This window comes from Paramisgurnus dabryanus, chromosome 3 (assembly GCF_030506205.2).
Source record: "Paramisgurnus dabryanus chromosome 3, PD_genome_1.1, whole genome shotgun sequence".
Classification (NCBI taxonomy): Eukaryota; Metazoa; Chordata; class Actinopteri; order Cypriniformes; family Cobitidae; genus Paramisgurnus; species Paramisgurnus dabryanus.
In genome coordinates, this window is record NC_133339.1 from 43,547,161 (window position 1) to 43,565,513 (window position 18,353).

At 34.0% G+C, this 18,353-nt stretch overlaps 1 protein-coding gene and 1 gene segment (V, D, J or C); one reads left to right on the forward strand and one right to left on the reverse strand.

Annotated features, from left to right (window-relative positions):
- The first annotated feature begins 2,236 nt into the window (after positions 1–2,236).
- On the forward strand, positions 2,237–2,861 carry LOC135744867 (immunoglobulin lambda variable 5-52-like). The segment is given in 2 exon segments: positions 2,237–2,378; positions 2,463–2,861. Coding segments are annotated over 2 exon segments (477 nt in total).
- Positions 2,862–6,810: 3,949 nt separating this feature from the next.
- LOC135744897 (immunoglobulin lambda-1 light chain-like) lies at positions 6,811–17,752 on the reverse strand. Its single transcript, XM_073814162.1, has 4 exons — positions 17,596–17,752; positions 17,189–17,511; positions 8,241–8,277; positions 6,811–7,570 (listed from the first exon to the last, which is right to left on the reverse strand). Exons 1-4 carry the CDS (start codon positions 17,732–17,734, stop codon positions 7,251–7,253), a joined length of 819 nt encoding a protein of 272 aa, XP_073670263.1. The 5' UTR covers positions 17,735–17,752; the 3' UTR covers positions 6,811–7,250.
- Between the last annotated feature and the right edge of the window lie 601 nt (positions 17,753–18,353).

An 18,353-nucleotide genomic window follows, 5' to 3' on the forward strand; every position in this document is an offset into this window, starting at 1 on the left:
GTCGCCGCTGTATATGGGAAGCGCGCTTTATCAAACATCTAAAATAAAATAACATAATAACATTAAACAGTCCAGAAATAAATATTTATTCAAAACTTAGGTTACACAGAAGATAGCTCAATCTGTACATTTAACAGATCAGTAGGCTGTAGGCTACAGCAGCGGAGGACTTTTATTTTGTTGAACAGACTTGAGGAACAACGGATGATGTCACATATTCACATTTTGGTTGACCAATTGGCGGAGAGGTGCGTCTAGCGACCGCCCACACGTCACAACGAATTTTAGAGTGGTTTATTCGTTTTTTACCAAAAAACAAAAAAACGAAAAATCAACCCGAAATCTCGTTTTTCGTCTTTCGGTAAAAAACGAAAACACGAACAAAGGGGCCGTTTTCTCGTTTCTGCTTACTTCATTTGAAGTTGAAAAACAAACTATCAAAAGGTACACGGACCAAAATGTCACAATTCTTTACTTTGTGAAATTACACAACTGTTAATCCAGATAAAGAAATCATATTCATATAAACATGACATCATTATTTATTGTAATTATATTAAAACATATCAAAACAAAAACACAATTTATGATTCTGTGATTAAAATGAATGCCTGATGCACGAGTCAGTTTTACATAAACAGATTTTCTGTGTTGCCAAGACAACGATGCTTTTTACAAAGTAAAAGTCGTCTTATACTTCCTGCTACTAATGGACTTCAGTGGTGCATTACTGCCATCTACAGCATTATAACATTATAGCAGTTCATATACAAGGAAGACCGGGGCTAGTTGTCACACTTTTACTCCAAAGAATATTAGAAATGTCTTTACTGTCATTGCTTATGGAAAGTAACTTAAATATAGACTTTACAACAAATGTAAATAATGAACCAATAAACCTGTAAAAAAATGACATTTTCCTTTTAATCATACTGATGTCTAATCAGTGGAAATCTTTATCAAAATAACAAGACGAGATTACAGTTTATAAATGCATAAACTGTCACTGGTCACATTCACTAGTAATGTATTACAGCAGATAATGACTGAAATGATTTTAAAGTTTTATTTAAAAAAATATCAGGGTTAAAACTCACCAATGAATAAAGTAAAATATCTGTGGACATCACTGTGTTTTAATAAAATCACAATGCAATTATAACTTCTGACCAATATGAGTCGCTGTTATCAAACTGATATGAAGCAGACAGGATGTGGTGACATTATGATTACTATGAAATAATTTACTATGAAAACTTAAATAAATTAAATAACATGTCAGTTCTTATGTAAAGTATAATATTAAGAAGAGAACTCATGATATGTGTAGAAGACAAAGACAGAAATATTTCTGTGACTAAAATGTCAGTATCTTTTATGTTTGTTAATATCTTATTACAGTAGTAAGTTAATGATCGTAATGATTTACTAATTGTGTTAATACTCTTATTGAACATTTCATATAAAGGATCTTGTTTAAGTCAAATCTTCATCACATCTTGAATGTCTTGTGTCTACAGTACATTGTGATGATGTGTTTGGGTCTTATAGTGTTTTGTGTTTTTAGCTCCTCCCTTCAGATCTCTTGAGTCTCTTAAAGTTTCTCTGTCTGATCATTTCAGCATTATTCAACATCATCTGCTCATCTTTACACAAAACAAATCACAAAATGATCAGAATATTCTTCACTTTCTTCACTCTTCTCACCTGTGAGTTTCTCAGATCAAGCGTGTCTTCAGTTTGAGATATATGAGATCTTTCATTTCAATCAGATTCAGTGATGTGTGAAGATTTTCTTCAGGACAGAAACTTCTTTAGTGACACGCAGGAAACATCTGCTGTTATAACATTCATTTACTTCAGCTCTATGTAAATCATCACATCTCTTTATTTGATCTTTTTATCTCTTCAGTTGATGTTCACTCAAGCAGACTTTTATTTCCAGGTTTGACTGAAGTATTAAAGAAATATATTTATAAATAAATGAAAAAAATGACATAAAGTGAATGACAAAAACTAGTGACAGACAACAAATACAAATTAAAAATCTCTCCAAATAATAAATAATAAACATAAAAAGGGACAAATAAGAGAGTGAGATGACTCAAAGTGAGTTAATAGTCATCATGAATATCAATTTATTTTTTACAGTATTTAATAATCTCAGATTGAAGAGTTTATATATGAACTAGTGTGATAGTCTCTCATTCACTGATTCTTAACCTGATGTTGAATAATGATGATGATGATGATGTTTGGTGAAGCTCCTCCCTCTTCATCCTCCTCAGTGTCTTATAGCTCCTCTCTCATCTCTCTCCTCACATCACACACTGACATCATGCTGATCATCTTCATCATCTTCATCATCACACCATCATGTAAGATACATCAGATGAACATTTAATATCATCAGATACAGATGTGAGTTATTGTGTATCATTAAATGTGTTTTTATTCATCAGGTGTGAGTGGAGTGACTGTAGTGACCCAACCATCAGAGCTCACGGTGAATAAAGTAAATAAAGCCACAATCAACTGTAATCTGGGATCTGTTACTGATTCAGCTGCTCGATGGTATAAACAGATTTCAGGAGGAGTTCCTCAGTATGTGTTAAGATTTTATCATGGCGATAGCTCACCTTACTATGGATCTGGTTTCTCTGCTCCTAAATTCACATCAACATCTTCATCTAAATCAGATTATAGTTTGATCATCAATAATGTAGATGTGAGAGATTCAGCTGTGTATTACTGTAAGACATGGGACTACTCTGCTAAGGAGTACGTATCACAGTGATTCACATCATGACAAAAACCTCCTCACTGTTCACAGTCACTTCTGCTTTCATATAAACAGAATGAAGGACATGAACACATTTATGACAATCTGACAGTAAATTATGTCTTGTTTCTTTATGAATGTTCACAGTACACAGGAAAATCCCCAGTGTTAAATTAACTCTACCAGTGTTAAATCAACACTATTTGGTGTTTATATAATCCACACCAAGATCGGTGTTAAAATATGGAATGTTTTTTTGGTCTTTTTTAAATTAATTAATTAAATTATAAAATAATTAATTAAATTATAAAATAAAAATAAAATTGCAAAATATGTCCCAAATTTGAAAATTAAATGCTAAAATAAAAATTAAAACATTATTTCATTTTCATTTTTAACGTGATGAAGCATCATTCCGGCCAAATTAAAAAATAAAATTTAATTGATGATTTGACATTTCATTTTCAATATAATCTTGAGTCAAGACTGACAATATTAAAATAAAAAGGCAAGCTTGAAAAGGAATCTGTAAATACATTTTTTAAAAGGCTTTTTATTCATGCCCAAGCAATAATAGGGACAAAATTAAAATGTAAAGTTCAGTTTTAATTTTATGTTTTGTTTAAATTATTTGATTTCATTTTCTTTTTCGTTTTCATTTTCTTTTTCGTTTTCATTTTCATTTTCAACTTGTATGCAAATTCAATGTTAATCAATGGGTGGCGTTTACTTGCTTAAAAAAAGGGGATTGGCTGAAGCAGCGTTGCCAACTCAGCGACTGTGTTGCTAAAATAGCGACTTTATTGCTACATCTAGCGACTTTTAGGCCCATTTAGACAAACTTAGCGAATGTTTGGATGAATCTTAGCTTCACATCTGTACAGATAGGCTACTGTGTCGCTTGTACTGGCCCACGAGTGCCGGGTGGCGCTGTCCCGGTGAAATGTGCGTCTGGTGTCTCTGTGCATGGAGCTGGGCAGTGTAGGAGCTGACCCGTGGATGAGATTCGCGTACATTGTTTACATTTCAAAGGAGTAACAAACTATAAAAAGTGTCTGGTCCGCTGTTATATATGTGCGTATTTTCACACATCTGGTCCGGTGAGGCGTAAGTTTAACGAGCTGATACACCGACCAGTCACTTACTTTTAAATGAACATTATCTGTTTATTTAGCCTATGTGTTGTCTGTACAAGTATCAGAACTTGCGTCCTCTGTGAAATGCGAGTCTCTCGGAGTCTTCTGTGTACACTGCACTGGACACAACATACAGTTCTTCTGACCATAGCTGAAGCGTGGAAGACGAGCTACGCACATAAGGGCTGTGACGATATCACAGTAATACTGCATCACTGCTGTAATAAGATGCCAGCTGCGGTGATGTCACGGCCGCAACCTTATAAAGCGCGTCATGCCCAAGTGCTCTGATTTCTTGAACTGTACCAACTCACTCCCTGGTTTTAAACCCCTGCGCGAATAACAACATCTCTGCAAGGAAATGTCAGAGCCATGCCCATGAAAGTTCATGTGCAAGGAGTCCGAGCCACACGCATGCTTTCTCGTTCAAGGAGAAGCAGGCACTGTGCTGGTGATGATAATGATAGCATAATAATAATTTAAAACTATAATGGGCAAACATGACAACTTATGAAGCCAGGAGCGCGTATACTGACAGCACAACTCGTTATTTGGTTGAATGCTGTGCTTATATCTGGAGCTACTGTAAGCGAATTTCTGAAAGCAATGATTGGAGTATCCATAAGTTTTGTGCAGTTATTTACGTAATGATGCAATTGTCGATTTCGTTTTGTAACCACTTTGAGAAAATCTAATTAAACATACTAACAATAATAACATTAAATGATGTTTATTTTCGATATCTTTTGAGTTTAATATCAATTATGGAACAGTTTTTGTCATTGTTTGTAACCCATTTTTTGTACAATAAATTATTAAGAGTTTCAACATGTTTGGAGAAGTGTGTTTCTATTCACGGAGAGTTTACCGAAAATGAATGTCTAAAGAAATAGGAATCAGGTTTTGCACAACTCATCAGAAACAATCTTAAACTCTGCATGTTCTTTCTGCAGGTTTTCAGGTTGTTATTCTATGAAATGTATTGTATAAAATGGGTTATAAACGATGACATAAAAGGTCTATAAATCATAGTATATTCAAAAGATATAAAAAACAAAAGTTAACATATAGAAATACATATTATTTCACATTGTTATTGCTAATATAATTTGTTGTTTTAATAATATGGGGTGGGTTGTTGTGCTAACAGTCTAACCGCGTGATTCTGTTGCTTCTTCACCACGGTAAAATACAATCCCGTACGGTCACAGCCCTACTCACAAATCAGCGTTACAAATGAGGACCACTTATGCCACAAAGGCTGAAGGTCTGCTCTGCCAGTGTGCCCGCTGCAAAAGTAAGTGACTGGTCACTGTATGTCCATTTTCATGAAATGCATACAAATAACACGCAGTGTGATTATAGTGCTATATATACGCAAATTTTGCGAGCTTATGATACTCCAGTCCTTCACGGATTTTGGCATAATTATGCATTGCACGATAATCACACTGTGCTATGTGTATGCATTTCATGAGAATGGCTGACGCCTCACTGGATCAGATGTGTAAAAATACGCACATATATAACAGCGGACCAGCCACTTTTTATTGTTTGTTCCTCCTTTGAAATGTAAACAATGTACACGAATCTCATCCACGCGTCAGCTCCTACACTGCCCAGCTCCATGCACAGAGACACCAGACGCACATTTCACCGGGACAGCGCCACCCGGCACTCGTGGGCCAGTACAAGCGACACAGTACTATCTGTACAGATGTGAAGCTAAGATTCATCCAAACATTCGCTAAGTTTGTCTAAATGGGCCTAAAAGTCGCTAGATGTAGCAATAAAGTCGCTATTTTAGCAACACAGTCGCTGAGTTGGCAACACTGCTTCAGCCAATCCCCCTTTTTTAAGCAAGTAAACGCCACCCATTGATTAACATTGAATTTGCATACAAGTTGAAAATGAAAATGAAAATGAAAATGAAAATGAAAACGAAAAAGAAAATGAAAACGAAAAAGAAAAAGAAAATGAAAACAAATAATTTAAAGAGAACATAAAATTAAAACTGAACTTTACATTTTAATTTTGTCCCTATTATTGCTTGGGTATGAATAAAAACCCTTTTAAAAATGTATTTACAGATTCCTTTTCAAGCTTGACTTTTTATTTTAATATTGTCAGTCTTGACTCAAGATTATATTGAAAATGAAATGTCAAATCATCAATTTAATTTTCTTTTTTAATTTGGCCAGAATGATGCTTCATCACGTTAAAAATGAAAATGAAATAATTTAATATAATGTTTTAATTTTTATTTTAGCATTTAATTTTCAAATTTGGGACATATTTTGCGCTTTTATTTTTTATTTTATAATTTAATTAATTATTTTATAATTTAATTAATTAATTTAAAAAAGACCAAAAAAACCTTCCATAGTATACCAGATACATAATCATAATATATAAATGCAAAATACAGCTGCATCCACTAGGCTATGAATTAATCAATCTTAACTTTTAAGAAATAAAAAATGAAAATCTTTAGATTGTATAATTCTGTATTTGAATATAATGGAAAGACAACATCATAGACAACAATAAAGTTTATCTGAATGATCTTCACTGGTTGGATAAACATCAAGTGATAATAAAGATAATAGATGATATAATGTATTTACATATGTAGTTAAAATAAATGAGTGTTATAACAGCAGGTGTTTCCTGTGTGTCAGAGCAAAACTTCTTCAAAAATCTCCACACTTTACTGAATCTGCAAGAAGAGAAACTTCAACAATGCCTGATGAACTTTAATGACTTTATTCATCTTTATTCTCAATAATATTCAAGATATTTACACTCAAAGCTTTTTCATGATGTTTTCATTGTAACTTAACTACTTTTTTTTTAATAATTCAGTAAATTAAACATCTTTCATGAACTCTTTATAGTTTATTTTCTGGTCATGAGACTTCATGTGAAATTCAGTTCTGTTAACTACAGTTTACTCTTCTCTTATTTTAAAATGCAGGAAACAGATAAGCAATATATTAATGACAGAGATTTCTGTACTGTATATTTACACTGAAGATGGTTTATTACAATAATTAATTTCTTTCTTTTAGGCTTAAATCATTAACTAATTAATATTTCTTAATTTAATCAGTTTCCCCCAAAATCAATAAGATTAAAATGACAGTTTGTTTGATTATCATGAAGTTTATTCAAATTTATTAAGGATTGAAATAAAAATTACAATAAAATCAAAAGCTGAAATGTTTGCAGAAATTAAATGTCATACTTAAACTATGTTTCTATAATCATTATTTTTGCAGGAAAAAATATAAATGCTTTTATGAAAACAAACAACATAATCTTTGCATTTATTAATTGCATTCAGATATCTTGATCTTTGTGTTTGTGATTTTTCCAGCAGCAGTCACTTTACATGTGATATCTTTGTCTTTCTCCCACTCTGATCTCTCAATGGTTAAATAACTGCTCAACTTGAATTTCTCATTCGGCTGCTGTTCAGCAGATCCGGTGAAGACGCCATCAGTAACTGAGTTTCCACACACAAACCAACTCACATCAGCAAATCCCACAGACATGTCATTGATCAAACACACCAGAGTCACTTTACTGGAGCTCACATCTTGACTGGATGGAGGGAAAATCTTCACAACAGGAGGAGAAACACCTGAATCTACACAACACAAATCATGAAGAAAGATGAAGAAATAAATGCACTTTATCACAAAACAATAAGCGTTGAAACTTTTAAACATTTCACAACATTAAAGTCTCTCAGGATTAAAGATTAAGTTTCATTGGTTAATTTACTGATATGTTTTGTAAACAATATTTAATAACTGTGTTTATGTTAATTTATGTAAATCCATCCCATTCCAAAATCCCATCCAAATGTATTATTAGTCTAGGACTTGACTTATTTAAACAGGTTAGTTGGTTTTGTAAAGGTTTATTTCTAGTGAACTGTAAATTAATATAATCATCTATACAATGTTTTTATCATTTTTGTTATTAAAGTTAATGTTTAACAGGTGATTAAATTGAACAAACATTAACTATCATTCATGTAAATGTAGAGCAGATCAAATTGTGTGCTGTTAAAAACATCTTTTAAGTTACAAAATACATAAATTCTGGATAATTAATAATAAATGAAAAAAGGAAGCACATAAAACATAAATCCAGGAAAAATGCGCATGAAGCCTTTTGAATTGTTGAATAAGCAGTAAAATGTTTCTCCAAAAATGAATTCCCCCAATTATAATTTATTTTATTTTATAAATATCTCTACATACATATAAAATATAAAAACAGCTTAGTATGTGAGTAGAAAGATGACTTACCGGTCACAATGAGTTTTGTTCCTTGTCCGAATACCACAGTGATAGATTTCAGATCTTCAGTTGTACAAAAACCTCCTCAGTCTCTGAAACAGAAGTGAAACAGTCACTCAACTTCAACTTCTCTCTTTCTTTTAGTTTTAATTTTGAAATAATTTTAAAATGATTCAAACACTTTATTTGATAATCATTGAAACTTGAAACTGATGTGCTGAAGAAAATGTATATAATAAACTACAAAACAAACCTGTTCACATTATTTATAATCCACACTTTAAAACTGCCTGGGTTATTTTTTCTTAATTAGTCATGCTGGGTAAATATTGGACACAACGCATGCTGGGTTAAAAATTACCCAATGTTGGGTTGTTGTAATGCAGCCATGCACTGTAAAAAATAAATTGTTGGCTCAATGAATTATTTTTTAGTAACTAGTTCCACAGAAATTTTACATTCACTCAATTTCTGACTCCAAAGTGTTACCTGGATTGTTGTTTTTTAGTTGGCCCAAACTTGACTCAAATATAAAAAAGGATGTTTTCTCAACTAGCTTTATAGTTCATTCAACTAAAATGTTTTAATCAGTTGAATCTTTAAAAACTTACAGCAAAGACTCTGTCAATTAAAATTTAAGTATTTAGTCAATGTTTTATGTGTTACTTCAATTAATATTTATTATTTGGGAATTTTTAATAAACTTTTTAAAATGATTTATCAAATAGTTTATGCTGGTGTTGTTAACAAATAATTAACTTCAGTCACATAAAAACAAAAGCTTTATTCACTTATCATAGAGACTGAACATATAATAAGTCTTCTCTAAATAGAGGGCATAAAACAGTCCAAAAGCCCTCCAAAGTCAGTCAGAACATCTCCAGGGCCATTTAGGAGAACTTCTTTCGCCATGTAACCCTCTGGTCTGCCTCTCCACATCATCACACACACATACATAAATACATGTTTAATATAATAAAGCTTGACGGTGAAAGACTTTATACCCTAAAATTGCCACATTTCCCACAGACATCACACGTAATTGAATTAAACAATATTGGGCTGTTTTCTCAGACAGGACTTATCACTGACTAAAATACTGACATCTCTTAACATATGAGTGCTATTGTTTTGTCTCAAAATGAACGCCAGTACTGTATTTTATAATGTTTGTTTGTAAAAATGTCCCAATTATAATTAAGACGGAGTAAACCCTGTCCGGTAATCTTAACTAAAATAGCTCCACTTTAACTCGGACACATAACATAACACACCTTTATATAACTTATATCTTTACAAAAACGTTGAGTATTTGCGTCTTTGCCAATTAATATAGTAAAAAATTAACATTTATTTACAAACACTTACCTGACGTGAATTGAGGAAACGGCTGATGACTTGTGTCATGTGAATCAGTACTGTAAGTGATTATGGCTGTTAGGTGCGGAGTGATCTCAGATGAAATGACCTCTGATCCAGATCCTTCCGAGTTAAGACATTTTAAATTAAAAACTCACGCACATACTGTACATACACTAACGCGCGCAATGCTGGAATTTGTTTTTTGTAGGACTTCATTAGACAGACGTTTGCCAATCTTTGTTTCCAGTGTAGCCAGAACTAAAGAGGGCAGGGTGTTTGATGGAACTTCAGATGATCCTGAGGCATTGCAAACTTCATATCCACTGCTTTTCTTCTCAGCTTGCTCCCAGCACTGTCTCAGCTGATGTCTTCTAGCAAGTGTTTTGGTGATGTTCTTGAAGTTGCAAACAACAGTGGACACCTTCTTGAAATACTGGTGCTTTGCCTCAAAGCGCATACAAGATAAATGAACTAATGGACCATATTTCAGCAAAAGTGAAGAGTAGTGCACTAAAAAATGCATTTTTGGAGGGAAACCATCAGGAAAGATTGTTTGAAATGTTGATAAAAATGCAGAATTTTTTTCCTGTAGATATGATATCCATGATCTTCTAACCACTGGGGCCATGATAACATCTACCACTTCTCGCAGTAAAATATAGCAGTTCCAGTACTTTAGTGATGTTACGTTCGTGAACGAATCGTTCTTTTTGAACGAATCTTTTATGTGAACGAATCGTTCTCGTTCACGCCATCCATTGACTGATATTTCTCGTTCACTGAAATTTCCCTCCCTTCTTGAGGAGCACGGACAAATGATGCGCGGCTTTCTTTCCGCCTTCAAAGTGTGACAAAACTACGAGCCAATGGCAATCGAGTATAAGCTGTGGCCGAGCATATGATTGGCTCAACGTACTGAATGAATACGCCCTTCACCGACCGAGCCGCTGTTTTGAGTCTGAACGAACGAGAGAGAGATAGAGAGATCGCGTTCTTAAACAAACTGAATGACTGGTACAGGTTACAACCTAATGAATGAGAGAGATCGTATAGATAGCGAGTGCAACGTAAACAATCTTGTGAAAGAATCATGTGGTTTTATTTTAATAAAGTTATAGTAACCATGTTTAGGCGGACTATTTACCTTAATACAAATGATAAGCAAGGTAATTACTGTTGAAAAAATTGGTATTTCTGTTTAATATAGTTTTATATGTCTATATAGTTTAATCCACCCTTTCACCGAACTTAAATCAGTCATCTGCGTCTGAACGAAGTCTGGAACGACATGACCGAAATTATATGATTCGTGAACGAGGATCTGATGACTGACTGAACCAGAGGAGGCATGCACGGGAGTCTTTATTTACAAAAAATCTAGATTAGATGTACTATGAATGTACGTGTGTCTTAATATATTCGGTAACTTGATAAAATTATGCTTAGTATTTCACAATTTGAGCTTTATTAAAAACTAATGAGTTTTTGCAAAAAGTCATTCATTGTCTTATAACACATAATGACACACATCTTCGCCACCTATTGGCGTATTTTTGTAAAATTAAGAAATGGTCACTGAACGAATCAGTGAACGAGTCTGAACGAATCATTTTGGTGAACGAACTGAAAATGAACGAGTCACCTAAATGAACGAAAATTTCCATCACTACAGTACTTATTTGGAGCAGAGGTGTAAAATCCATGTGCCAGGAGTAAAAGTCCTCTCCATTATTTTGTTCCAATCACCTGGATTTGTTAATTAGCAAAAGCCTTCAAGACAGCGCTGCCTGGAAGCCACTCCCCATCCCCCAAGCGTTTCAGCCAATCACAGCACTGATGCTAGATATTGAGCCTTCCGCTAGCTTTGTGAAAATGCGGTAACACGTCCCTTAAACGCTCTAAACATTTCAAGCTAAATTCAAACACAGTCACATTCCTATCTTACCATATCTACACTTCTCACCTGACCAACGGTGAACTCGAACTGCCAGAAGCTGGTGGAAGGCTCAATATCTATCACCAGTGCTGTGATTGGCTAAAACATTAGGGGCACAGGGAGTGCCTTCCAGGCAGCGCTGCCTTGAAGGCTTCGTTGAGGGTTTAAATGGCATGAAAATGAGACTTTTTCCATGTTTAAGTGCTATAATTGGGTCCCCAGTGCTTCTATCAACCTAGAAAATGTGAAAAAGATCAACCCAGTAACTTAGTTTTGGTAAACCATTCTCTACAAGCACATACAAAAATAGGTCGTTGAAATTTGGCCCTCTTTATGATGTCATAAGGAGCTCTTATTAGAATAATACTGCCCCCTTAATCTGCACTATCCAATCACAGCACTGCCATTTAGTGCAGAGAAAAAGAGGGAGAAAAAAATAATTCACAGCACAATTGAGTTTCAATTGCAACAAACCACCATCATTGTGATCAGTGATTTCACTTCATCTGCTCATTTGCATTTTAAAGGACACACCCAAAACGGCACATTTTTGCACACACCAACAAAGTGTCAATTTTAACCTGTTATAATAAATTATCTATTTGGTATTTTGAGCTAAAACTTCACACATGTGCTCTGGGGACACCAAAGATTTATTTGACATCTTAAAAAAGTCTTGTGCCATGTTTCCTTTAAAACACCAACGAGCCAGGAGGTCATCTCCTGCTGAAAAACTGTGCTAATTAGCAAATCCAGGTGATTGGAACAAAATACTGGGGAGGACTTTTACTCCTGGCACATGGATTTTACACCTCTGGTTTGGAGAGACATACGATCCAACCATCAGTGGTAACAGTCGAAACAGTGTCCAGGTTTCTGAAGCTTTACCAGATAAATGGGTTCGCAGCATTCTCTCAGTGAGGGTTTGTGGCTTAGATGATTTGTCATTTACAGAATATGAAAATTTTTCAATTTCAGAAGTTAGGTGATTTGCTTATCTCGAATAAGCTGATAAAGAGTCAACCTCAGAACTTTAGGGATGACTCCCTCCAAAACATCATGGATCACATCAGGTGGAAACAAGTGAGTTATCAATGAAGGGGCATAGTTTAGAGATGAAAAACAGCACTCTCTCAGCACACCATAAACATTAGAGATGAAAAACAGCACTCTCTCAGCACATCATAAACATTTCCCAAATCAGGATGTTCACAGACAGCCTGAAGATGGTATTTGTAGTTGGCGCTGTCTCTTAGAGTAAAGTCTTCTTCCCTGAATTTGACGGTAATGTTGTCTTTTGTAGCCATACAAAACCAGCATATTCTTCCATGTGAAAAGTTTCTTTTCATCCCAATCAAAGAGTGAGCTGAAAGATTATCTGCTGATATGGTGACTATTGTTCCATAGAATCTTCTGCTTTCACCATTACATGACAGAGTCACTCCTTCAGTCTCTAAGTGCCTGACTTCCTCAATCAAGGGCTGGAAAAGATTGTTGTAGTTGGTACGGTCTTCTTCAATAAACCGATGTCTGATTAAAGAAGATAGGTAAATATTCTCAAGTTTTGATGTGTATTTCTTGTCAATGTTTCCAAGTTTAAAATATACAGCCGTCAATTTATGTTTTCCCATTTTAGAGCCTAAAGGGTTAACAATTTCAAATTCATCAATATAGAAATGTAGCCGTAGATTGGATAAGGAAGTAAGATCACTACTTTTGAACTGGTCACCATTAGTGTAGTCCTCCATAATATCCTGATGTTTGGGTGCTACCTCTTGGTTAAGCATCGCCCACACATCCTCATTCTGTACAATCTTACTCAGCAGATCCTGCAGAGGTATGTACTGAAAATGTGCACCATGTTGTTCTGTTTGATTTAGAGGAACTTGCACTGGTGCAATGTATTCAAGTTCATCTTCACAGGGGCGCTCAGTACCACCATTTCCAAATATAGCTGTTGAGCATACCACCACCTCTCCACCCAGCTAACAGAAAAAAGTTCTAAGAACGTTCCCTGAAAGTTCCCAAGGTTCCCAAAAACGTTCTGCCAACGGAAAAAGTGTCCAGTTTTCTTGACGTTCTAAGAACGTTTTTGTGTTGTCTCAACGTTAGAGGAATGTTACATTTTACCATTTTTAAACGTTATGACAATGTCAAGTTTTAATGTTCACACAATGTTTAAAACAACAACTGTTTATTATGCTGACTTGTTTGACTGTTATGTAAATATTAGAGAAACATTGCATTTTATTATTTTATAAAACATTATTTCTGAATGTTCAGTAAATATATTGCTGTAGAAAACACAATTCACTTATTAGGTTTAGATGTTGGTGTTGTGTTGTGTAAGTCACCATTATTGTGATTAGTGTTTGTTATAGTTGGACTCTTGACTCTTGACTTTTTGCTTGCTAGTTTTTTCCCTGGTTGTGTTAACTTTGTGTTAATACACCACATTTGTTATGAACATGTAAAGGTAATAGTTAAATTCTGAGGTAGTTGGTACATAATGGTAAAGATCATCACCTAATTAATTTACTAATCAAAAGTGTATTTTCTGTCAATGATGTCAAGATCCAGTACTTTCAGAGCAGTTTGTCATTAAGGAGTTTTAGAAATTTAACACAAAAAATATCTGCTGTATAATTGGGACACACAAACCTCAAGAATCAGAGTATGAATCTCAACCATGGTGACAAATAAAATTGCAAAAAAAAAAACATTATTTATCCATGCTGCAGTGCATGCTGGGAGTCCTGAATGAGATTTGTAATTTGTTGATACCCAGCATGCATTGCAGCATGAAGGTTTTCATTTATTTGTCACCATGGTTGAGATTCATACTCTGATTCTTGATGTTTGAGCATCCCAATTGTACAGCGGATATTTTTTGTCCAAAGTTTCTAAAACTCCTTATTGACAAACTGCTGTGGAAGTGCTGGATCTTATTTACATTATTGACAGAAAATAAACTTTTGATTAGTAAATTAATTAGGTGATGATCTTTACCATTATGTACCAACTACCACAGAATTACACTATTAACTTTACATGTGCATAACAAATGTGGTGCATTAACACAAAGTTAACACAACCAGGGAAAAAGCTAGCAAGCATCTGGCATACTCCAAACTTGGAGTATGATTTACTTATATTTTCACATTGATATTATTTGAGTAAATGTAGGCAAAAAATAAATTAACAATAAGTAGAACAAATGTCAATTTTAAACAATCACATAGCCAACGGTTTTTAATCAGCAACAAAGAAACTGCGCCTTTTGCCGATGACAAGCACCTCAGAAACTCCTCGAATTTATGAATATTTACACTCACAATATGATTTTATTTCCTTGCTACAAAAGTATAACATATTATACAAATTTTCTGTGAAATTTATTAAACACCATTGCATACTTTTTATCGTGTTTAATTCCATGTAAGGGAAACATGATAATATAAAAAGTAGCAGAAAAGCGCAACACAACCATGTTAAAGCTATTAAAACGTTCAGATGCAAAAATGAACTAAATGTAAAATTAGATAAACTAGTTAATGATATTGCGTAAATGCGCTCGGTCTCTTCAAAGGTCTTCGCAAATTATTATTTATAAATTGTATTTATGATACATCACGTCTCTTCTACTGTAAGTACACAGAAAAAATAAGACAAATGATGCGTGTTTGAGTCGGATTTTTAAGAAGAATATGTGACTGTTTATGTAACTGGCAAAAGAAAACTTCGTCAACTAAATGTTTGCCAAAAAGCATGCATTTGTATGACATCAAAGTCTATCACCTAAACAGAGATAATCCATGTCATGTTACTTCAATATCATACAGTATACGCTCAACATGAAGTTGAGCACACAAATTGACATCAGTATGGCCTACTAGAAACACAACTGCCATCTACAGTTTTTTGTATTACCTGCTTTCCCCCACCAAACCCCCCTTCTGCAGGATCTTGCAGAGTTTCAGAAGTGCTCACGGCATTCTGCTCTCAGAGATACGCATTTTTAAAGGCCACATCTGTAGCTTTCCTTAGATCAAGCTTTTCAAATTTAATTGTTAAATACTTGTTGGAAAGCTTGTTTTTTTTTTTTGCCTCACGTGCAGATATCATGAATCACCCCATTAATCGCCACAATGGTGACATAATTTATGTTGCAATGCATGATGGGAGTCATGAGTTTTATACTATGGTGGATCCCAGCATTCTTTGCAACATTATGTTTGTCACCATGGTTCCGATTAATGGGGTGATTGATGATATCTGCACATGAGGCAAAAAAGTATTACCAGCAAATATTTAACGATAAAATTTGAAAAGCTTGATCAGGGGGAAAGCATGTTACTGAAATCCAGTAGAGAATAATATATACTTGATCAACATCTAATTTTCTATGAATACTGAATTTTTTGACTCTGTAAGCAATTTACTTAAATCTATAGTCACTGTTTTAAATCTTTATAAACTTTGTTTTAACAACCTTTGAAACAAATAATGTGTTCAATAAACACTGTTGCAAAGACCTCAAAGGCAGAAACAAGAGTCAACCCACCCATCTAAAGGAACCACTGATCACCATAATGGTGACCAAACAATTTCAAAGTAGACAAAAGTCAGTCTGTTTTGTAATAAGAGAGATGTCTTTTCAGTTGATTTTATCTAAGGCAGTGACTGGAAGTTGTAGTTGTAGTTCGGCTCATTATCACCAGGTGTCTTCAATAATCAAATAATCACTCAAATGATTGCTAAAGTATCTAATTAACTCTTACACTGCTTCGGTGTTACCCTGCTGGTGGTACCCATATAAACACCGAGCCGGTGTTAATTTAACACCAGGGATTTTGGGATTTTCCTGTGTGGAAATATTTTTCCTCATGGAAGATTTGCATTTAAAGACAGATCATACTGTTACAGGTCTACGAGGAAACGCAGGAGGCCAAACAGCATAGTATAGATAATGTTTGGGACTGTTTGGGTGTTCAGTTCATCTATTATCACGCTTGTGGTACTTGTAGGTTTTGACAAAGACAGTCTGATATTAAAATTAAAAACAGAATGCAAACATATGAACTATCTCTGTTAGCAGTTATTTTCATCATCTAAAACTTGAAACCTAAACTCTTCCAGCAACGCTCTTATTACACTGCCATTATATGTAAAAATGAGTTTACAGTGTTAAAGAAATCTTACATTTGATTTTACATATTTATTTCTTTTAGGTTGTATTTTAATTAATTCATCTTAAATAATTAATCCTGTGAATAACTGAACAAATGTAAAAATAAATCAAAATGATGGCATCTCAGAGACACTAAACTGAAACTCATTACAGTTTTTTCAGTGATTAAATATTATGACAACATACAACTCATACAAACAGAAATATATGCAGTGTTTGTTTATAATTGAATGTGTTTTAGTTTGACTGTATAATAATAAACTTCTTGAATTAATTTAATTATTTTACTATCAATCTGATCACTGAATGCTGAGTTTGTAATTACTGTGAACATTTATAAAGAAACAAAACATCATTTACTGTCAGATTGTCATAAATGTGTTCCTGTCCTTCATTCTGTTTACATGAAAGCAGAAGTGACTGTGAACAGTGAGGAGGTTTTTGTCATGATGTGAATCACTGTGATACCTCCTCCTTAGAGCCGTCATATGCCTGACAGTAATACACAGCTGAATCTCTCACATCTACATTATTGATGATCAAACTATAATCTGAATTAGATGAATGTGTTGATCTGAATTTAGGAGCTGAGAAACCGGATCCATATGTAGGAGAACTGTTTGGATGATAAAAATATAAGACAAACTGAGGCACTCCTCCTGAAATCTGTTTATACCATTTAGCACCTGTATTAGTAACAGATCCCAGATTACAGTTGATTGTGGCTTTATTTCCTTTATTCACTGTGAGCTCTGAAGGATTCTGGGTCACTACATTCACTCCACCCACACCTGATGAATAAAAACACATTTAATGATACACAATAACTCACATCTGTTTCCGAAGATATTAAATGTTCATCTGATGAATCTTACATGATGGTGTGATGATGAAGATGATGAAGATGATCAGCATGATGTCAGTGTGTGATGTGAGGAGAGAGATGAGAGAGGAGCTATAAGACACTGAGGAGGATGAAGAGGGAGGAGCTTCACCAAACATCATCATCATCATAATTCAACATCAGGTTAAGAATCAGTGAGTGAGAGACTATCACACTAGTTCATATATAAACTCTTCAATCTGAGATTATTAAATACTGTAAAAAATAAATTGATATTTATGATGATCATTAACCCACATTGAGTCATCTCACTCTCTTATTTGTCCCTTTTTATGAGTTTTTGTTATCTGTCACCTGTTTTTGTCATTCACTTTATTGCAATTTTTTCATTTATTTATAAATATATTTCTTTAATACTTCAATCAAACCTGAAAGTAAATGAATGTTATAACAGCAGATGTTTCCTGCGTGTCACTACAGAAGTTTCTGTCCTGAAGAAAATCTTCACACATCACTGAATCTGATTGAAGTGAAAGATCTCATATATCTCAAACTAAAAACACACTTGATCTGAGAAACTCACAGGTGAGAAGAGTGAAGAAAGTGAAGAATATTCTCATCATCTTGTGATTTGTTTTGTGTAAAGATGAGCAGATGATGTTGAATAATGCTGAAATGATCAGACAGAGAAACTTTAAAGGGGTCATAGCATGAAAATGTTAGCATTGCCACTTTGTAGGTTTGAGCAAAAATGTGTCGTTTTGGGTGTGTTTTTTAAAATGCAAATGA